The following is a 23071-nucleotide window of genomic DNA, read 5'->3' on the forward strand; positions in this document are numbered from 1 at the left end:
ATATTTTTATCCATTGCAAAAATCGAAACGCACTACTGAGGAGTACTAGTATATAGACTGATCAATAAAAATCCAACCGGCCAATTTATCAGATGTATTATAGAAACTAAGAGAACATTTTTAAAATCAAGCTTGGCCTACACCTGAAGGTATTTCGCCGGCTTTGATCCTGGCAAGTCGCAAGAGTATGAAATGTTTCGTTACACCCGAATTTAGGCCTTCCTTACTTGTTTTTAACTTTTTATATTTTTGTTTTAATATGTTTTTTTACTTTTTATACAACATTTATTGTTTTTTATAAATAAATAAATTTTTTAAAATTTTGTTTTTCCTTTTTTTTTGTATTCTTATTTTAATTTTCAATATTTTTTTTACTTTTTATAAATATATATTTTTAATTTTTATAGGTTTTTTTTTAATTTTAATAATTGAATATTTAAAAAAATTATTTTTTCTTCGTTAGATGTTTTCCATTCTTTTGTTTTCATTTAATTTTAAATATTTTTGTACATTTATAAATATATTTTTTTAACTTTACAAAAAAACATAATTTTTAATTTTTTATATGTTTCTTTTTAATTTATTTATATTTTTTATATTATTATTTTTATATTTCGTTAAATCCTTACGACATCTATCTGACTGATTTTATTTTATCTTTTTTTTAGTTTTTAATGTTTTTTTTAGTTTTTAATAAATATATATTTTGTTTATTTTTATAAATATGTAAATATTTTTGTATTTCTTTTTTTAATTTTTTCGCCTTTATTATTTGCTTTTCTAATACATATACATGGAGGATGGAGTCATGTGTAGAAGTTCACGCAAGTGAGGAATATGTTTTTTTACTCGCATAAATATATGTACATACATATGTTCCTATATAAATTTTTATTTCATTAATATTTTTTTAATTTTTTATATATTTTTTTTTAAATTTTTTGGTTTATTTTATAATTTTTCTCTATATTTTTTAAATCTTTACGTCAGCTATCTGACTGTTTCAGTCGGGCATGATTTCCACGAGTAATTCCTATAAAGCTTTCGGTGTCTGGGGGAGCGGTTTTTTGTGCGGGTTGACTAAGTTCGATCTGTTATGCACTGTTCGGTTTCAGACCTTTTCCAACAACTGTGCGTCAGTTATCATATCCTTCTTCCCTTAAAAAGATTTATTTTATTAATCACTTTACTTACCGTTTCTTGGCGCCAAGTTGAAAATAATTGTGAGAATGCACTTTTTTGGCATAATTTATTAAATAATTTACTTACAAATTTAGTTTATAATTATAATAATAATGTCATCAATAAATGTTAATTTTTGTTCTTGGAAATTATTTATGTTATTAACCAGCACACTTATTTATTTGCTACACCACAAAAACAAAATTAGTGCTAAAGACAATAGTTACGCTTAATAAACTTTAAAAGTTTTTGTTTTTTCTTTTTCTTTTTTGTTTTTGTTGTTTGCTTAAAATGTACTTAAGTAAATAAATTTAATAATTTTAAAAAATTTTACTAATTAGGAATAAATTTGGTTACAGTTTCATTTTGTTCAATGTCAATGTATGCATGTATGCATGTATGCATGTATAAGTATGTTTGTGTATGTATGTATATGTGTGTGTGTGTGATTGAAACGAATTCACGAAATAAGGCCATTAGCTGCTTAAAATTACTTTGAATGTTATTATTTTCACTTTTTTGTTTTTTATATTTTATTTCTCATATAATTAATTACTAGTTTAAATGTCGGCTTAGTCATTAGTTAGTCGTAATGGGAAAGCATGAGTATGAGTTTAGTTAAAGCAAGGCGTTTTAATTGCAACGCAACATAGAAATATGCCGCCAATGTTCGGTCGCTCCACTTTCTGCTGCTTAAGCGTCGAAATGTTAGAATTTATTTTGATTACTCACTAAGTCTCTGTTGATAAAGATTTTTTCTTTCTTCATACAATGAATTTTTACGTTATTCTAATGCTTCTAAACAGTCATCTCCATTGCTTGTTGGCGCCGAGGCGTTGCTTTGTTGTCGCCACTAATGGCTGCCCAATTTCTTTATTCCTTCAAGTACTCAACTTTTGATTTAACAATTTCTATATATGTATATATACTTTCAGCGATATTTTAACCTAGCTCTGTTTTCTATATCTTTTGGTTCGCTTTACATTACTTGGTATTCACTGGAAGCTTAAGGATATACATACACTGAGGAGTATGTATGTTATTTAACGTTCAAGATTTTTTTGTAATTTATTGATTGCGAACCCCTGAAAATTCATAACTTTTGTTTTTTTAATTTTTTTCCTATAATTTTTGTTCCGAATTTTATTTTTATATTTTCCGTAATCCAATTGGGAGACTTTTTTCAAGCGTCTCGTTTCAATACTTCTTTTATTTTGGTAGCCAAATCCTTATGATGTTTCTTATTATAGGGGTTATGTCCACTTGTGAATTTCAAAAAATCGAGTTTTTTTTTGCTTATTTATCGAATGTACATAATTGAAAATATTTTCCATCAACTTAAAGCTGATCGGGTTCGTTGATTTAAAAATATTTTCTGAAAATTTAAAGTTAATCTGCTAAAGAGTTTTGAAGATGTGAGCGTATTTCTAATCGCTCCCAAAACTTTAAACGCGTTTTTCTGCTTTCCGAGCACGTGAGACATACTTCTCCGAAACGGTTGAGCAGTCTTGAGATTTCTATACGGTCTTCTTCAATACATTTGTCAGGTAAGGATAGAGAGAAGAAGATTTTTCATAATAATTTCGATAATTTTGAATATAAAATCTTCCTCACCGCCAGGCAACTTTTCCTTTGGTACTTGTTGAAGCGGCTATTAACGATAGGCACTGCTTTTTCGACGGGGTCGGAGATAGGCAGAAGAGTGTTAAATGAATGGGGTACTAGACCCCCCTTAGGAGGTTAGGTCCCTCTTGGATTAGTATCGAAAACGTCCAACAATAGGTCCAGGAAACGTACTTTTCGTCGAGATCGTACGATATTCAGAAGGGTGTTAGATGAACCTGGGCATGCAAAGCGATGGTTAGAGTGATGTATGATATATTTAGTATGTCCTGGTCGGTTCTGGATAAGTAGGAGTTTAACCTGCTACAGTTTCCAGAACGAATTTTTGAAGGGTTCCCCTAGATTCTCGTAGCATGGGAGATAGTTTTACTCCAAGTTCGCCATTCACTGACGGCGATCGGTAAAGGTGTTGAATGCTCCACTTTAAATGGTGGTTAGGGCGTGTCTAAAGTTGGTTGCGTTCGCAGACTGGTTGGCGTATAGTCATGTCGTCGACGTAATCTAGGAAATATCGTTTGATGTTTCTAGGATGCGGTTCCGCTTCAAGCAGAGATGGCTTCTGAGAAAACATTCCATTAGCAACTGATTGAAAAGAAGATCATTATGTTTCTTGACCGGAAGCATGCTGTAAATGTTCAACTGGAGACATCAAGAGGCATCGAGTAAACGATGTGCAGTATTTTGATACGTCGGAACCTTCTTCATCTGCATTTCACTACATCCAGATGATCATATCGGTGCGGGGAAGTTTATGAACGGTCTGCCGATTGCCTTGTGTGTTGCCAACAACATTTCTTTGCATTTTCCCCAGCAGTTGCCCGTTAGCGACTAGAGGATTTTGTTGTGACTCTGTTCTTTGGATTGGCAGTAATAACGTTCGTATGAGGAGTGATGGAGATCCTCTTGGAGACCGATTAAAGTACATGAATTAAGTACATCATATCAAATTATTTTAAATTATTTCATAAAAATTTCAAAAGAGATAAGTAATCCTGATTTGCAAGTGAATATAATGCCTTAAAGGGGAACATCCGTATGTAAAACATCTCTCCTTCGTGTTTCCATTTAACCAATTTCTATCTTGGAGAATTCTAAATTGATTTATATCTCTGAAAACCCTGAAATCAATCTGATATTTCTATTGATCGTAGTTTCTATTCAGAATCGTGACAACGTCTTAAGCATGAATTGAAGTAATCTTTAAGTGCTGGTAATGTTGAAACGCCTGTCTTTGACTAGCTTATATTCAATATCTATCTCACTCCTTTCAACACTTTTAACCATCATCGGTTTTTGATTATTTACATTGATCCCATAATGGGTAAACCAAGTCTTCATGGTAGTATAGCTTGGATTCTCATTATGAAAATCTGTTTCTTGAAGTAATTATTTTGATTACTATCAGAACTTTTTTCATCTTCTTAAGAAGCAGATGCTTCTTACGAGTGTTGTTGGTAGTTACAATGTTATACTTTAGTCATTCACTTATGCAGGGATTACGTTTAGGATACTATTACATCCAAGTGATTGGAAAATGTTATAAGGCTTTGGGGTTTTAGAACTTTGAAAAATTTCAAAGCGTAAATACTATAATTTCAACCTTTTTTGAAATGTTTCCTTCGTAATCGTTTAAATGGCTCAATTTCATGAACTACTCGTTATATTTCAGTAAGTTAACAAAACAGTAATCCATTGAACCTTCAAATTTATTAATAAAATATTTTAATGGCAATTATACGGCATTTGTATAATTGTTTAAAATATGTAGTCTTTATAAACTTTCGTGATAGTGGATGGTATTCAATAACTAAGAGTTTGGAATTTGAAAGAGGGATCCATAAGAACGTTTTTCGAAAACAGCGATTTTGGAATTTGAAGAAGGAATACTACGATTTTCGAGAACTGGATTTTGGCATAAGAAAGATGAGTTCATAGAATCCTTCATTTTTCGAAATCTGGGATTTTGGAAGTTGAAGAAGGAATTCATAGAATTCTATGTTTTTCGAAAACTGCGAGTTTGGAGGAGGAGATCCAAGGATTCTCCGTTTTTCGATTGCTGGGATTTATGAATTTGGAGGAGAAGTTATATGATTCTACGTTTTCGAAAACTAAGATTTGAAAATTTAAAGAAAAGTTTCATAAAATTCAACAGTTTTTCAAATAGTGGGATTAAAAAAGGAATCCATAGGTTTCTTTGTTTTTCGAAAACTGCGATTTTGGAATGTGAGAAGTAATTCATAAAATTCTACCTTTTCCGAAAACTGCGATTTTAAAATTGGAAGAAGAACTTCATCGAATATTACTTTTTTCGAAAAATGTGATTCGGAAATTAAAAAAAAAATAATTCCTTGAATTATTTGTTCTTCGAAAACTGGGATTTTGAATTTTAACAAAGGAATTAATAGTGCTCCTTATTTCTCGAAAATTGGAGTTTTAAAATTTAAATAAGGAATTCATGGAATTCTAAGTCTATGTTTTTCGAAAACTGGTATTTTGAAATTTATGGAAGGAATTCACAGAATTTCACGTATCTCGAAAACTGGGTTTTGGGAATTTGAAGGAGGAATTCATGATTTTACGTTTTTTTTTTTTAACTGGGGTCTTGGAATTTGAGAGTGGAACTCATAGGGGCTTTTTGGTGTCAGCACTAAACCCTCTCGTGACTTCATTCGGCTTAAACTTGACTTTTTGTTGGTCATGGAAATACAAATATTCATCCCTTTTGGAAAATTAAGCAGTGTTCTGACAATTTTCTTTAAAGTTTTTTTACTTAGTTGTTTTCAAAACGCTAAACCTTAAACTCGATTGAATGTATTATTAATTCTCGCTGTTAGGTTGTATAAGCTGTCATGTTTTCGGTTAGATTTACGTACACGAAGAAACGGTTGTTTAACCATCTCTTACTTGATCAGATTCTGCTTTCGGATGTAATGTTAGGTATAACACTGTTTCATGATTGAAATCTAAGTTTTTTAGTAAAAAATTAATAAGTGATTTTGATAGGTTCTATAAGCCTTACAATTTGTTCTGTTCGTTCGTAATAACCCTGGATGAAAGCGATTTGCTATGCAAGGTCAAAAACGTTATGCTCCGAGGCCTAATATTTTTAACGAAGTACTATCTTTCTTTCTTTTGAAGTTTCAAGCTCCTTCGAAATCCCTGTAATCCGAGTAATACAAGCTATTTGCTATAAAGGTTCAATGGTGAATGATCCGAGACCTAATTTTTTAACGTACCACCACTTTTTCTTTAGAAACTTTGAGTGTCTTGAAAGTTCGAACTTTTTTTTTTGCAATCGGAGTTTTTTAATACATCAGTCCTGATTAAAAAATGTGTAACAGATATTTAAGACATCTATTTTGTTACTATTCTTCCCATATCTCTCCCATTCAATTCTACAATATCTCGTTATTGGCTTGCTTGCGAATAAAATTTTTGTATTATCTCATAATCACCCATGACTTCTCGACTTATTTTTTACACTTTTTTAACACTAAGAAAGCTCATAACATAAATATTATCTAGCTAAATACGAATATGAAGAAGTATTGTTGTACTTGTATGTATGTTTATGCATAAATATTAGACGATTTCCGAAAATTAGCATGATATGAGCGAAATGTGGAAGATTTCCCGATTATACTTCTAAAGAGACTTTGTATGTATAAAGTTCATGTTATGTTGTATGCGGTGTGCGGTGTCTAAATACGAGTTCGGTATGCGTTCCTTTAAATGTGGCTAAGAGAGGAAGCTTCTTTTGTTCGTTAATCAGGCTATAAGAGAGATTGATTATAAGACTATATGCATGTTTTGTGTATATTAGTATGTATAGCTATTAATATAACTGACTTAAAACTACATAAGCTGCGTTCCTATATCCGATACGACCTTGAAGCAAACGACACACCCTCTACATGCGTGTACTTTCCAGCGTCAAAGAGCCGGCGGCACCATCCGCGCTTGCGGACATCAATAAGAGATCCGACGCCGTCGAACCGGTCGAGCCTGCCGACGAAGAGCGTTTCTTGGTACCACTGCGACCGTTGCTTTTTAAAAATCAACTTGTAGAACGTGTGAGTAGCTCGTCGTCATCCAGTTGTGCCAACGCAGCCGGTGAGCCCACATCGATGGTGGTCACACGGTTGCCGCCATCCGATGCCGATGGCAACTTGATGACATCGCTGTCGGACGTATGTACTGGCATAATGATGCAGACGAAGCTTTTGCCGGTTTGTGAGTCGCGTGGATGCAATGTTACCGGATTGAATTTATCCGTTTGTCCATCGGTGAAGGTTTGTAGGCGCTGATAAATTTCGGGATAATGTTTGCGTAATAGCACACCACGTCGAGACAAGATATCCAAGATATTGGAGAGTATGAGTTCGCCCTGACCGTTATTCGAACGTAAACTTGGATTGAATGTGAGTATGAGTATCTCGGTGGTGGGTTCCGGCACGGCAACCACTGTTAACGGCTGCAGTTGTTGTTGTAGTTGTAGGGCCTGATGTTGTTGCTCCAATTCGGCTAGGATGCTCTTGCAGAGTTTCAGTTTGGCACAACGCGAGACCAGCTGGCGTTCCCAGCGTACTGGCGCCTGTCCCATGCCCGGCGCTTCGCTGACCACACAAATGGCCACGTAGATGAGCATCTTGGAGTCCGGCTTGTATTCGGTGCTTAGCTTCAGCAATTCCGAGTACAGCTCGAGACCCATTTCGGCGGGCATCAGATCGGGCCAACGCACATAGGACGCCTCGCCCATACACTGAAAGCCGTGCTTGATGAAACTCTCAGCCGCCTCGGCGGAACGGAAGAGCACCCGCACAACGCCGCGCCCCTGCGACAGGAAGCCCTTGCGCGCTAACAAACTGAGATGGCGCTGCGAATCGACATCATCCTTACACGTGGCTAACACTTGGCGGCACAAATTCGACGCGCGTGAGTGTAGACATGCTTTGCGGTGCTTCTCCCAGTGGGCGCGCCGACATTCACGCGAACAATATAGATGGGTACAATTGTGGCATGACTTGTAATACTTTTTGGCGTCTGCGGGTGTGGCGCTACGATCGCACTTGGTGTTGCGGCACTTGATCTGCAGCTCGGATGTGGTCTTATTATTGGACTCGGAACTGTCGCCGAGCGAGACACGGCGCGTCGACAGTGTGGCGTTCCCGGCGCCGATGACACCGCTGCCACCTCCAACGCCACCGCCACTGCCGCCGGCGGCTGACGAGTGGTGGCTGTTGACGCTGGCGTCTTGGTAGTACCCGGCAACGTTGGTGTGCTGCGTCGTTGCGCCGATGCTGTTGCCGGTTGACGAATTGGTTTTGGCATTTTGTTGTTGCTGTTGTTGTTGCAGCTGTTGTTGTTTTTGTTGTTGCGGTGCATCGCCCTCACTGCGCCGTCGCAAACGTTGCTGTTCGGCCTGTAGTTGTGCTAGTAGTAGTTGTTGTTGGGATTGCTGTAGTTGCGTCTGGGATTGGGGAATTTGTGGTGGTTGTTGCTGCTGCGGCATATGACGGAATGTTACCAGGGACTGACTAGCTGAATCGCCTGCGAATGAGAAGAGAATGTGCGTGGTTTGAGGCAATAGTTGATTGTTAACTCTTTCTTTAACAACGTAAACATTTGCTAAGTAACTTCTAATGCAGTACACAACGTCTAGGCATTCCCAATGAAAGTATCAAACAAAAATGGTTTTAAAAGCACATGTTCACAGGAGTTCTTTTTTAACGCGGAGGAATGAGTTGAGCATGCTTGGAAGGATTCAGCCGTACTACTTGCTTCATAGCGTTCGCTACTTTCTTTGGCAATATCTCTCTTCGAGAACAAGAATTTTTGTAAAACCAAAATAAAACAGATTTTTAAAATTTTTGCGAAATTCGGCCGATACTTTTTCTTACAAAATATGTGTAACCTGATTTAAATACATCTTTGTTAAGCTTCCCTAATTTCATTTTGAATATGATTTTAGTTTTCCTAATTGGCTTATTGCTTACCAAACCACAATCTTATCATCTATCGGCTTTAGATTCTGAAGTTGCAATGTCAAAAAAGTAGGGGATAAAGGCAAAAAATAAATAAAATGTAAGCTAGAAAGCGGCCTTACAAAGAACTCATCGCTAATCTCAAATTTGACGCTTAGAAACCAATTAGTGTAACAGTGATATTAAGCAAATACTCATAAGCCGTACCGACGAAATACTGAAAAGCTATTTGTTTCCTTTTTTTTTAATAGAAATTATGTGAGAAATATAATTAAATTTATATAATCATTTTAGAAGCGTTGATTTTAAATTTTTATCTGTAAAATTTGTCGCCAGATGATATTTTATAGCTGAAATATAAGAGAACACAGCCGTATATACTAAAATTTTAATGATGAGAGTATACCATCTACTTTTAATGTGTTGAAGAATTCTTTCTCACAAATGCATTTTTTCCTTTTGTAAATAATTTCGCGAACAAAATAATAATCTGAAATATTTACACATTCATTGGCATATAAAAAAAATAATAATACTGTTAAGTGGAACATTTTTATACTCTCGCAACATGTTACTCTATAGTTCATTCTACTGTGGGCAAAAAGTAGTCAGACTTTTTCTAGGTTGGGATGACTCTTTGCCAAATGTCACATCAATCACAATCGACGCATTAACACTCAGAGATTTTACCAAAAAATTATGTTCGATAACGCTCACTTTTGGAATCAGTTTATTTATTTATTGAAGGATCGTACGATTTAAAAGCTCTAGACTATTGATTATGGGTTATGGAAGTCGCTTGTCTATGCAGATAAGCCCTTCGATATTTAATCAAGCAATCTGCGGCGGTCACTTGCCCGAAATAGTTCTTAAAACATATTAGTAAACCCTTATCTTTATAATAAATCAATATTCGGCGCCAAAACATTAAATTTATTTTTTGAAATATAATGATTTTCGTTATTCCAGCAGACTTACGCTCAATATGTCGGTGAGGTTTTGAATTTTCTTCACGAAAGTGCGTAAACTCGAGAATATGCAGTATACCTGAGCAAGGTGAAATGGTAACATAAGCAGTCCAGACCTTCCCTAGCTCCAATATACTCAATGTAGTGATTCCGCACTTTTCATCTGACTTTAAACCGTTTATTTGTTTCAAAATGTGTAATATTTTAATGAAAATGAGCGGACACGTTTTCTTAAAGATTTTGTGGTTTAGCGGCGAATTGAAATGTAAGACCTTGGTTTAAACCGCATTTTTCTAAAATAATGAATTCCTATCCAGTTGTTGACTTTTTTCTTCTTCTCTTAATCTCTTCGATTGAGTTTAAATTACATTAATCTCATTTGAAACTGATTTTAGTAAAATTTTCGTTGACACGAAGTGAAATAAAAAATATGTAAAATAAAACTAACTGTGTTTCAAGGAAAAAAATACTTTATTTTGCGAATTTTTTTCTTAAATATAGATTGAGTAATTTTATTTGGACTAATTGTGCATTTTCACAATATAGTGTAATTTTCGTCGAATAATCAATACTGATTTCTTTCGCAAAATTTAAAGCTTTCCACAGCTGAAAGTATTTCCTTGGTTTTGATCCTTCCAATTTGCGAGAGTATAAAATGTTCGATTACACCCGAACTTAGCTCTTCCTTACTTCTTATTAAATAGCCCAATCAATCACTGGTGCCTTTATTTTCACTGTATGAGTATAATAAATATTGAATAACTGAGTAAAAGAAAATAAAAATAAATAATAAAAGAGGATTTATAAATAAATATAAATGTTTTGAGGCTAACTAGTAGGAAGAGAAACCAAACATGTAAGGCTTCATGATAGGTTTTGGCTTTTCTGAAACTGTTCAATAAAAGTCCTCCCTAAGTTCTTTGATTTAACGCTATGAGTTCCCTTTGGAGAACTTATTTTTACTATGTTTTTTTTATTAGAAGTAAACTCGTTCTTCGCTTTATGTTTTTTTTATATTTTTTGTTTTTAATGTGGAACTAAAACATATATATAATACAAAATACTAAATAAAAGAATATTGTTAAAGAAATGAATATTACGAATATTAATAATATTAAATATATAAAATACCTTGAAATTTTTTAAAAGTATTTTCCAAACAATAGTAATGTAATACTGATTTATAAATCCAAATATTATATAGTATATATCAGTTCTTAACATATATATCGAAACACAACAATAACGAATCGTAAATAATTATATATTAAAAAATGTCAATAATTATCGAATTTCGTTTGAATTTACAAGTAAAACTATATATATTATTTCAAAACTCTAACTATTAACTTGATTCTGCACAATCACAAGTACATATCAATTGATACGATTGTGAGCCGCAGTGCTGATGTGGCTGCGCTTAAATGTCTATATATATTTTACTATATACGATTACGAATACGAATACGAGTATGTAGTAGTTACATATGTTTGTATGTACGAGTATATTTTTGTGATGGAAGAAAACTTACAGGTTCATACCTGTCGTCGTGGACCTAGCGTATGGATCACTTGTGGCGGCGGGCCCCGCGTTGACGTTGACGCCGACGCCGACGCTAGCGCCAAGAGCTGCACCCGCACCCGCACCAGCGCCCACGTTCACGCCCTGCACTCCACCACTGGACGACGCTGACGACGATGGCAGTCCTAATAGTGAGGCTAAGACATCTTCTAGCGAAGCGGTGCTCAACGAGCGTTCTGGCGCTAAATTTCAGAATTTCGATGCAATTTTTGTATTTTTTTTTGTTTTTTTTTTTGATTGCGAGCAAATGTTTTCAAGAGAGTGTTTTTTTGTATTTTTTTTTATAATTTTACGAATGAAAAGGTGGGGAAATTCGGTAGTTGGTTAGGTTTTGGCAATTTTGTACATATTTCGGCATATATGTATGTATGTAGCACATATTGTTGACCGCCATTGATTGTTGATGGATTTGAAAGAGTTTGGTTTTTTTTGGTGGGAATTTCAGTTTAGTTAGCATTAGTAATGTTGGTGTGGTAAAAAACAAGAAAAAAGAAACGAGAATATAAAACGCATATATATTTTAATTGTTTTTGTAAAACGCTTTGCTTTAGCCTAAGATATGTTTACTTAATTAAATGCTAATAAAAATAACTATACTGCCAACCATAAGTCTTAGAAAAATTATACAAAATATCAGTAACACATGGTATACAGCCTGTCTCTCGATAATGACTGCTACTAATGAGGTCTAAATGCCTGACACATTACGCAATTTACTTATGATTTAGTAAGAGCTTTGGGTAACGAAGCAAATTTTATTGTTTACATTAAGTTTTTAGCGGTCTAAAATCGCAAGTATATACGTGAGGAAGAAAGGAAGCGTTTAGTGGGTGGTAGTAATTCGGAGCGTGGAAAGGGTGTTTCAAGGAGAGTGGCACAGAAATTTTCTACGATTTTTAGTTGCAATTAATAGCTACTGTTAGGTTATGTGATGGATGAATAATAGTATATACTAGAAGTTATAGAAAGAGACTATAGTATAGATATATATAGTGCATTTTGAAAATACTAAATAACAAATAACTTAGTATTAATTTTTTAAGATGTTTGTTAATAGAATGTTGAGAAGTGTTTAAAAAAGTAATTTTAATTAATTTGGAGTTAACATAAAGGGTATTCAAAAGATTTATGAAATAAAACTTTATAGTTTGATGTCTACCCTTCTGTCTATTCGTCTGTCTGCAAATACGTGAAGTACTTCTTCACTTTTTGATCTATCGAACTGGAATTTTTCATTTTCTTCTCAAGAAACATTGTCGAAACTGCCGACATAGACTAATAGCTGTCATACAAACTAAACGATAAGTTAGAATAGTCCTTTGTGAAGCCATTAAAAAGAGGAACTCCGGTTTTCGAACTTGTAAATTAGCAAAACACTTAGTAGCCAGTACAAATTTGCACAGGCGTTTAGTTTCCATTCCCGCCAGTTCTGTGGGATGTCGGAATGTATGCATTCGGATCAGTTTGACTTCCTGATCGTGGGACAGCCTTACAGCATGGACGCCAATAGCTCGTTAAAAGCCCAAAAACTAAGGAGATGCTAGCCTTACTGAGGGTAAATAGATCACTAGACCTCTTTCGATCGATTTTGGGCCAAAAGGCTTTTGCGGCAGCGCACGTACCGATAGTGGCCCAGCGCTGGCCAAACTTCCGCGAAGCCCAGCCATCTAGTAGAAGAACACAAGAGGATACGGAGCGCCGACCCGCTCCGATTCTACTAATAGCGGTGCTAGGGTGCCTTTTCTTTCTAGCTCAGCAGCTTTACAATTTCTTGCAATTCCGCTGTGGCCTGGCACCTATACCAGTCTTATCAGAAAGATACTCTATGATATGGATAGCGAGGTTAGGCATTCTTTGATCAGCACTGAACGCACCGTTAATGAGTTCAAGGCTTGTATCGCCGCTCTGCTATCTGAGTGAATTCCCTGAAAGAGGCTGCACTCCGGACAAGTAAATCTACTTCTACCTTAATAACTGCAACCTCAACCTGGAAGACACTGCATTAGTCGGGGAGTCTGAAAAATCAGTGAAAAATGTTCGCAAGTACGTCTGTTGAAATTAATTTTACAAGACTACTTGCTTGGAACTCATGTTCCCATAGTAGTTATGCTTTTGACCATTTTTATGTGGACAGCAACTGACAACTTACTGTAAGACTTAGATAAAATGTTAAATATGAAGTACATGTTGGAAATCTAATGATAAGCGATGACTTATTGTACTTATTATATGACAAATATGGCAATGTTCCATTGAAAATAATATGCTTGGTAGATTTCTTAGTACCTGATAGCTTAGTACCCTCATAGCTTCATCGAATTAGTTTTCTCAAAATTTAAGGGAACACGCAAGTTGTAGAAACATTTAGGTTAGAAAAGATAAGGTTAGGTTGGAATCATTGAGTGACACCTTTAGGCTTCATATTATAAGATTTATCGTATAAGCCACAATATTCAGAGGAGAAGTGGCAGAAGAAAGGATAACATATTACGTCTAGTGAAAATAAATCCATTAATATTATAAATTATTACTACGCTATAAGCATTTGGGATCCCCACGGTATGATACGCTAGAGGAGGTATCGATAGTGAGTGAACTGAACTCCATTTCGTATCTGTCTGTGCATGTTTTATTGGCCTGCCAGATTAACCTAACCTTTGTGATAGCTTCACCCACTTTTCTTTGAGTAACCGTCAAATATGGACGCCAGCAAAAAGTAAATGCGCCATATTTTACAGTTCTTTGCCAATAAAGATGAAAACGTAAGCCAAATGACTGAAAATGTGAATAATGTTTATGGTCCTCACAGCCCGTTCAGGTAAATTTGGTGTCAAACATGCACCACACTCTGAAAAGCCATTTATCGATTCTAATGGAAATCGCTAAGTTCGATCGTCATGTATGCTCTGCTTCGAATCCCCGGCAGCTAAATACAAAAACCGTTTGGTGTCATTTAAATAAGGCTGGTTCTAGAAAGAGGCTCGATTGGTGGGTGCCACACTAGGAAGCGCCAAAGGCCTCATGGGTCGAATATCCATTTCTGAAAGGTATGGTAACTGGTGATGAGTGTCAATCAAAACCCGTCTTGATCGAATCACGTACAGTACACGAAACGCAATTAAATCAGAGATGACGGTCAGGATGATTTTTCTTTTGACATAGTTCAGCGAATTATAGACAGCGCATGGACGAAAACACTCCAGCTCTGAAAGTATTCGAGGAAGAGGAAGACATTCACTACGTCAGAAAGACCAGGTGGATAAGGATCTGGCTTCGCTTGGAATCTCGAATTGGCGCCACATTGTGAAAAAGAAGAACGACTGGCGCGCTATTGTAAACAGAAAGACATTGACTTTGTTACTACTAAAAATCGGTTAAAAGGGCATAAAAGCAAAATTTTTAAATGAAGAAGAAAAGGGGGAATAAAATAACAAAAATCAAATAAAATTGGCTAATCAGAGACACAAAAGTAAAATAGTAATATGTAAAATAATATATGTAAACAAACCAATCAGAATCCAATTAAAAGAAATTAAGCTTTGTTTAAAACAAATAATTTCCATACAAACATATAAAATATATGTTTCATATGCAAACACTTTTATTTATATTGAATAACTTTTATATGTAAATCCGTTAAAAACTAAATTATTTATGAAATCTACAATTTTATTTTATTTTTTAGAACATCTTATATGTTTATGTGTATATGTAGGCATGTATAAATGGTATTTTTTATGAAAATAAATTTAATGGTATATATAATATTTATATATGTATGTATTTGTGTATGTATTATGTTAGGCTTGTGAAGAAAATGTAGTCAAATGCAATAAAAACACGTTTTAAATTAATAATTTATATGTGTTGTGTACATATACAGTTAGCAGTTATGTATTTATTACAAATGTGAAATATATATAAATGTGTTATACGAAAAAAATGTATGTATTTTTGTATTATTATTTAGCTTTAAATTATGTTTTACAAAATTATTTCCAATACAAGAAATTTAAAATGCACATATTTAATTGTTTAATTAGACTAAAAATTATAATAATTAAAAAATCATTTAATTATAAAAATTAATAAAACACAAAATTTCGTCCGTTTTTATATACAATTGTTGTTAGTTACATAGTTATGTTTATTTTTTTAATATTTTAATGCTGAAATTTGAAATTTAAAATAGAGAAATTTAATGTTTTGGTATAAAAATTTCGTTAATTGTCAAAAGGATGTATATGCATGACTTGCTTGGCTTATTTTGCGAACAAAATCTTATGTCACGTTATGTTATGCGTTTTAAAAATGTGAATTTTTTCGCTGTGAATTATAATGATTGTCATGTGAAGAGCACTCACTAGAGGAACAGCAAAAATTGGACGATTTTTATATCAAGGCATGTGAGTTAGTAACAAAATGGTGCGAATATGTTTGGTGAATTTTTTGGCACAAATGTATATGATGTTCTATACTAGCGCTTATTTTTATTTAATAATTTTTTAGAACATTGAATTAGTCTATTTTAAAACTCTGCCAAAGTAGAAAATTCATTGAATTCATAATTTTTTTTGAAATTGTTCCAAAAAAAAAAATTATCAAATAGAAAATATTTCGAGTTTAGTTTTTCGTGATGTTTCTTTGATACTTAAAACTTCTTCGAAAGTACTTTTGAAATCGCGAAATTTGTATTGAAAATATTTTGTTAGTTTTTCGTGATGCTTTTTGACATTTTTGCGAAACAAATATTTAATACCCAGTTTTCATATTGAAAATATTTTGAGGTTAATTTTTCGGGATGTTTTTGGTCACTTGAAAGTTTTCCGAAAAAAAAATTTAGGAATCGCAATTTTTATTTTGAAAAAATTTTGAGGTTAGTTTTTCGTGATGTTTTTTGATACTTGAAACTTAAAGAAAAAAATTTGAAATGCGATTTTTATATTGGAAATATTTCTTGACAGATAGAACACATTTTTTTCAAACGAATACTTAATTTAATTTTTCTCATTTCAATTTTGAATATTTTTGAAAAACTAATAAGTAAATATTGCGAAGATAAATACATATACATTTTTAAAAAGATCTTTTGTATTTTTAAGAAGATAAATATCAATTATCGAAATGTAACTTTTCGTGGAGTATTAGGTAAAATTTTGACAAACTAACTACGCCTTATTCAAATTTATGATTTTTTTTCACACTCCCTTATATCAGCTGATCAAATTTGAGCCGTACCGACAAAAAAAAATTGTTGTAATCCAGTCGATTTGTTTTTGATCCTGGAAATACTCAAATTAAGCCTATCACTTCACTAGACAATTCAACAGACCAACAAAATTCAATAAGGAGACCGACCAATTTTTGTTTGCAAAGATTTAAAAAATTTGAAAGTTTAATGCCACAGCGCAGAGTATTCACAAATGGTGTTTTAAATCTTGGAATTATTTGAAAAAATTCAACAAATTCACAAAATAAGTTTTCATAAATTCAGTTCAGTCCTAGCTTACCTTCAGGCGCTTCAGTTATATTTTCTGTTCATTTTATATTCTGGAATTTGTAAACTTGGTGGCATAGTAAATTAAAAAATTTAACTGCCTTAAAGACACTTGAAAAAATTGGCTTTAGAATTTAGGCGCCTCAGATTTTTTAAAATAATTTTTCAGACATTGGCAGCTTGCTAGTGTCGTAGCTTTTTGGTTTTTACTGCATATTTTTGACGCTTCTTTAATTATTATGATTTTGTGAACACTGTAAAATGATTGAGAAGTCTGTTTTCGGACGTAAATATGTATTTATTTTATTTTCATGTTATGTTTTACAAATAAAATAAAATTTTTATATAATATGTTTTATTATGTAGATATGTATGCAAATTAATTGTCATCGTCGAAACTTAAAAGCTAAAGAAAGAACAAAAGCATAAATTTTAAAACTAAAATTTAATACAACATAAATTTATATTATTTAACTATGAACATTTTTAAAAGTACATATAGTTAAAAATTAAGGGTCAACGAAATGCGTTAATTAAATAAAAATATTATAAACGTAGATATTTTGAGCATAAACAAATGGGGGTAATGAATAGTTTTTAAATTTTTCGTTTTAAGTTTTAAATTTTTTGTTTTAATTTTTTGGAATTTTTCAAAATTTTTCGAATTTTATAAATATTTTTAAATTTTTGAGTTTTACTCAATATTTAAAAAAAAATTTTCATCTGATCAAAATTTGTTACTAATTGAAAACTTTTGAAAACTTTCTATACTTCAAAATTTTTTCAATTGATCAAAATTTGTAAATTTTCAAAATTTGCAATATTTCAAAAATTTTCAAAAATCGCAATATTTCAAAAAATTTAAAAATTTTAAATATTTTATAAACTTTAAAATTTTAAATTTAAAAAAAAAATTCTAAAATTTGCAATATTTTAAAAATTTTCAAAACTTGTCAATATTTAAAAATGTTTAAAAATTTTTAATATTTCCAAATTGGTTTTTATTTCAAGAATTTTAAAAACTTTCGATACTCCAATATTTTTTCAATTGATCAAAATTTGTCAATATTTCATATATTTTTAAAATTTTCCATATTTAAAAAATTTTCAATATTTCAATATTTCAAAACTTCAAAATTTTCAATATTATTATTTTTTAAATTTCAAAAACTTCAAAATTTTGAATATTTATAAAATTTTCAATATTTCAAAACGTTTTAAATTTTAAAATTCGCCAATGTTTAAAAAAATTTATTTTATCGATTTTTCTTTTCAATTTTGAATTTTATGTTTGATTTTTTGTTGTTTTTAAATTTATTTCACTTCATCGTATTTAAAAATATCAATGTACGTTTGAATTTTAAAACATAATATTGCAACATTTGTTTTTGAATTATTTTTCTTTTTTGTTTTTGTTTTTACATTAAAGCGAATTTAAGGTAAACTTATACGCATATAAATACAATCGAGAATACATTTTAAATACATTTTGTATATATGTAAAGTTATATAAATTAAATGTTAAATAATGTATATATATATGGGTGTGTGTGTGTGTTTTAAAAACAACATAATCGAAAAAATTAGGTGCAAACTAATCTTAAGAATGCCGTGGGATTTTTTGTTTTCGCATTTGTTAGCATCTGTAGCTTACGAAGACGCCTCGAAACCGTTTTGGAACAAAAATTTTAACGAAATCTACTTGTGCGCACTTAAAATGTAAAAATTAAATTTTTACATGCTAATTGCAGATTTTAATAATTTCAATATTTTTTTTTAAATTTCTTCTGCAACACTACAAATTAACGGTATATTTATATGTGAGTAATGAAATGCACTAAAATGTATACATTGAAGTATATACTATATATGCGTGTGTATGTGACAACTACATGGCTAAACATCTACAAATACAATGTTCAACTCGTTGCTTGTTTTGTTGTTTTTATTGCGAATCGCTTGCACACTACTAAATGAAACAAACAAACAGCATTTTTGCTTCGCACGCTAAACGTTTTCTTGCGCTTCCACTACAGAATATTTTCAATTTCAATAAGAAAAGTTAGCTTCAAAGTGTGTGTGTGTATGTGCACGCTTGCATATGTGTGTACATGTGTGTGAGTTTAGAAATTTTGTTTTTGAAGTGAAAAAAGTTGGCTGGTGTTTGCTGTTGCTGTAAATGCTACATTCCATATGCGTTCACATGTGTATGTGTGTGTGTGTGCGCTTATGTATTTTAGGACTTACGGTAATTGTATATGTACATACAACGCGCTCACAGTAAATTAGTACATAATTATTGCCTAAATCATAATTGTGGACTCACCACCGCCAACGATACTCAGACCGTTCATGCGTAACACATGTGGATTTGTTGTTATCGCTGTGGTGATGCCGACGCCACCAACACTATTTGGTGTTGTTATTGCCGTTAATGTATTTGATGATGAATTACTTGTATTGTAATTGTAATTATAATTATTATATTGACTGCTGCTAATGCTGTTGTTAGTTGCTGTATTGTTGTTGGTATTCGTAGCGCTACTAAATGCGGTTGCTGTCGTCTCGATGACCGGTGTTTGCGGTGAGTCCAGTGGTCGTATGCCAACAAATGAGGATTCAAGCCAACATTTTCTAAACGAATTGCAAAGAAATTGGAGAAAAATGAAATTTATTTTATTAGTAAAAATTTCCAAAATGTAAAAATGAAATAATTAATTATGCGTTTTAATGTATTATTTGTGGTTAATAATTTTTGTTAGCTGTTAACGCTGTATTAGTGATAGTGTTTCAGTGCTGAGCATTTTAACTCGGCATTTTATTAATATTTTTAATATTTAGTAGAGCATGGTTGCCATGCGGACATTTTTTAAATGTGTACACCGAAAAAGTTATTAAAATTTTAAAGGATGGCGGTTTGTTAAAAAATTTGTAAAATTTCGCGCAAATTTTTGTTAGTATATTACAGAAACTAGAATAAGCCTTTTATCCCTAAATAAATAGCAAAATTCAATATATTCTTCATTTCCATTTTAAATGGTGCCTAAATCACATTTCATTTTCAAAATATATAAAAACATGGGACTTTTTGATATTTTGTATGAAACAAGTAAATTTACAGCTTTAAAAAAATATATTATAGCAAAACATGCAGCGATTTCTTAGAAAGCAGCCGGTAGTCCAGGGCGTATACGCAACATGGTATTTTTTCATCTTCTGCATTTAATTTTGTAACTCCAAAGAAAATGAATATATTACTATGTCGAAAAAATATTCGAATACAAGATTTTACGCTCTACAAAACACGTCTTAATGATTTTTTTTTTCCTAAAATCACTATTTTAAAAGATGTAGACTTCTTAAAGTTATACATCAGACATAACTTTTAAAGAATTTCTCTTATGGAAAATATCATTCAGATCTTTTTTGTACAGCGTAAAAGTTCGTATTCGATTATCATTTCGTCATTCGTTCGCTTGCTTTGGAGATAAAAAAAATCAATGAAAAAGACAAAAAATGGCATGTTGCGTATACGCCCTGTGCAATCGGTTGCTTTCTATGAAATCGCTGCATATTTTGCTAATAAAATAAAATTTATATTTTTTTAATTTTTGATTTATTTTTATTTTATTCATTTTTGTTATTTTATATTTATTTATATTTATGTTTATTTTTTATCGCTTAAAATATCTAAATTTTAGTTTTCTAAATTGAAGAATTGAAAATTTCTTTATTTTCAGACTGTTAGTGTAACTTAATGGAAACAAGTAAAAATAAATTCAAAAAATGTGCATAAACAATTTAAAGAAGTCTTATGAAATTCATCAAAGCTCATAAAACTGCTAATTCAAGCATTAAATCATAAGAACTAGATAATAGAAAACACGAAGATAAATATGCGTGATGGAAACGCTTCGTCATTTGGGTGAGTACATACTTCACTTTCCTCCTCACACTTCATTTCTATATACTGCTATATATTCTTGTAAAAAAAAGCTTAAGATGGAAGAAAGTAATTTTTTAGAAAAAAATTTAAATAAAAATTACTGCTTTCTTCGAGTTTTAAAAATTTTATAAAATGTGAACATAGTTTTCTAAAATTTCTAAATCTCGATGTAAGTAGTGTTTTTGCATTTCAATTATTTTTCTAAAATGTTTCTTTATTTTATTACTCTCATACTCAGATGTTTTTATATATATGCAAATTTTGCACTATGAAGCTAAAAACACTCCAACGCTTAAAGAAAATTTCAAAATGTGAAAATATTTAAATCTCCATTTAAAAGTTACTCGTTTAGTCCAGTTTTCAAACTAATAATGACTTGAAACATAATAATGTGTTAAATCGCGCTGGACCTTCAAACCTGTTACCTTCAAAATGGCTTTATAAAGAGACCTATCATAAGAAATTTTTTTTTCTACGGAAATAAGCCAGCATTTTCATAGAATTTTTAACCCAACTTTCGACATTTCATCACAGCAATTTCTTTTAAACAATTTTGTTTTTATGGTTTAACCCTAATTTTCTAATCCGAACTCTTTCTTCTTCGCTTGTAATTATAAATTTTCTGCACAATGCAGCTCTACGCTTTTTCGAAATCATTTGTTAAAAAAGTTGCATACAAAAGTTACAAGTCTTTCAGCTAAAATTAATAGCAACTCTTTGCAGTAATGACATTTTCGCAAGAAATAAACTTTTTACTTTATTACACTTCGAAAACTTATAATGTAACGTTACGTACATTCATTCTTATTTGCCAGGCAATCAAGCTCTTTAAACACGAAGCGCTGCCAGCGAAAGTCTTTATTTGTTTTGATTATGCCACAAGCACACAGCATGCAATACATACATATGAGCAACTGTAGCCAGTATACTAGAAGCTGCAGTTTGGTACATGCTGCCAAACACATTTATTTACATTTACGGTAGACACATATGAATTGGAGTTCATCGCAACGCAGTGGATGATTCATAACCCAATAACCTAAATACTGTTCTCGAAAAATTTTGCACAGCCACTTTATTGACATAGGTTAGGACAGCAGGCAATTTGTATTGCAAGCATGCTGAGATAAAAGCGCATACATTAAGGGTTGTAAAGAAATATTAACATACTCGTATTAGCATATGTTTGCGGGAGTTTAACATATGGTTTAAAGAAATTCGAGTCTTTTTTATAGGTTATGTGCATATGTGTACTGAAAAAGCCAACAAAGTGCTTTATTTACACATACCACGAAGAAATATATAAATATTTGCAAATATATATGAACAGTACGCAGTATCAGTTTACACTTTGCATCGGATTGCATTGCCCTATACCCATTTTTTCATTTACCCCCATTTGTGTATTGCAATTTTTGCCGAACTGCAAGCGAAATGTATACCAGCGCAAAGTTTATTGATTTTTGCACCCCCTCATGAGTATTGCACGCGCATTCACAGTCGCCAAAAGTGCAAACGTAAGCGTAAATTAAGCTTTTGTTGTAAATTGCAGTGCTTGCGCTGCTAGCAGTGGAGGTGCAGCGCAAGCAGAGACAAAAGAGCGTGATAAACATCTGATTGCGTACCGGCATAACGGAGGTTGCTTAGATAAATATATGTTGCATATGTGTGCGTGAGTCTTATATACGACTTTGTGTGTAGTTGTGTCTTTGAAAGCATTCAAGTTGGCAATGAAAATCATGAATAAAATGTAAAAGTAATTGATAAGGTCGCGATTCAAGTAACTTAGCTAATTAAATTTTGCATGAAAACTTGAAGGTAATTTAGGTTATTTTAAGGGTTATTCAGGAGTTCTTCATTTCTATGTCTTCACAAAGGATTACATAAATATGGCAGTCCACGTGCATCTCTCTAGATCAGCAATCCAACCTAATCTAAACTAATCTAAGGGTTATTTGCAGATTTCTACAAACAATTCATGAGCCTAAAAAAACTCTGAATAACAACAAAAATTTAAGAAATTTTTTGAGTCTAAAATAAATTAATAAAATCGGCCGAAAATAATGAGGATTTTATGTTACGTATACGCCGAGGTTTCTAAAAAGCAATAAGTTAGTTAATTTTTTTTTAATGAAGCCAGTTCCGATTATATTAAAAGAGATTTGGATCGTCTTAGGAAACCGAACTTAAACCAAAAAAAAAACTTGGATCGTTTTAGAAAACTAAACTAAAGCCAAAGAAATTCAAATGCATGTTTAAAGTGATAATAGTTGGATTACGTATACGCCG

The 23071-nt window shown here is 32.2% G+C and overlaps 1 protein-coding gene across 6 annotated transcripts in view; it reads right to left on the bottom strand.

The window, feature by feature from the left end:
* Positions 1 to 1698: 1698 nt before the first annotated feature.
* The window catches only part of LOC120767909 (serine-rich adhesin for platelets), a 174246-nt gene continuing 152873 nt past the window's right edge, over positions 1699 to 23071 (bottom strand). For 4 of the 6 annotated variants that reach the window (XM_040094264.1, XM_040094263.1, XM_040094262.1 and 1 more), the window contains 3 exons: positions 19163 to 19470; positions 11300 to 11521; positions 1699 to 8355 (listed from right to left, as the gene is read on the bottom strand). In XM_040094264.1, the coding sequence (XP_039950198.1) occupies positions 6863 to 8355; positions 11300 to 11521; positions 19163 to 19470 (2023 nt within the window). In that variant the 3' untranslated portion in view covers positions 1699 to 6862. Of the gene's footprint in view, positions 8356 to 11289; positions 11522 to 19162; positions 19471 to 23071 lie in introns of all 6 variants that reach the window. The other 2 variants (XM_040094266.1, XM_040094265.1) reach the window with 2 other exon arrangements.

The sequence above is a fragment of the Bactrocera tryoni genome, chromosome 2, assembly GCF_016617805.1.
Source record: "Bactrocera tryoni isolate S06 chromosome 2, CSIRO_BtryS06_freeze2, whole genome shotgun sequence".
NCBI lineage: Eukaryota > Metazoa > Arthropoda > Insecta > Diptera > Tephritidae > Bactrocera > Bactrocera tryoni.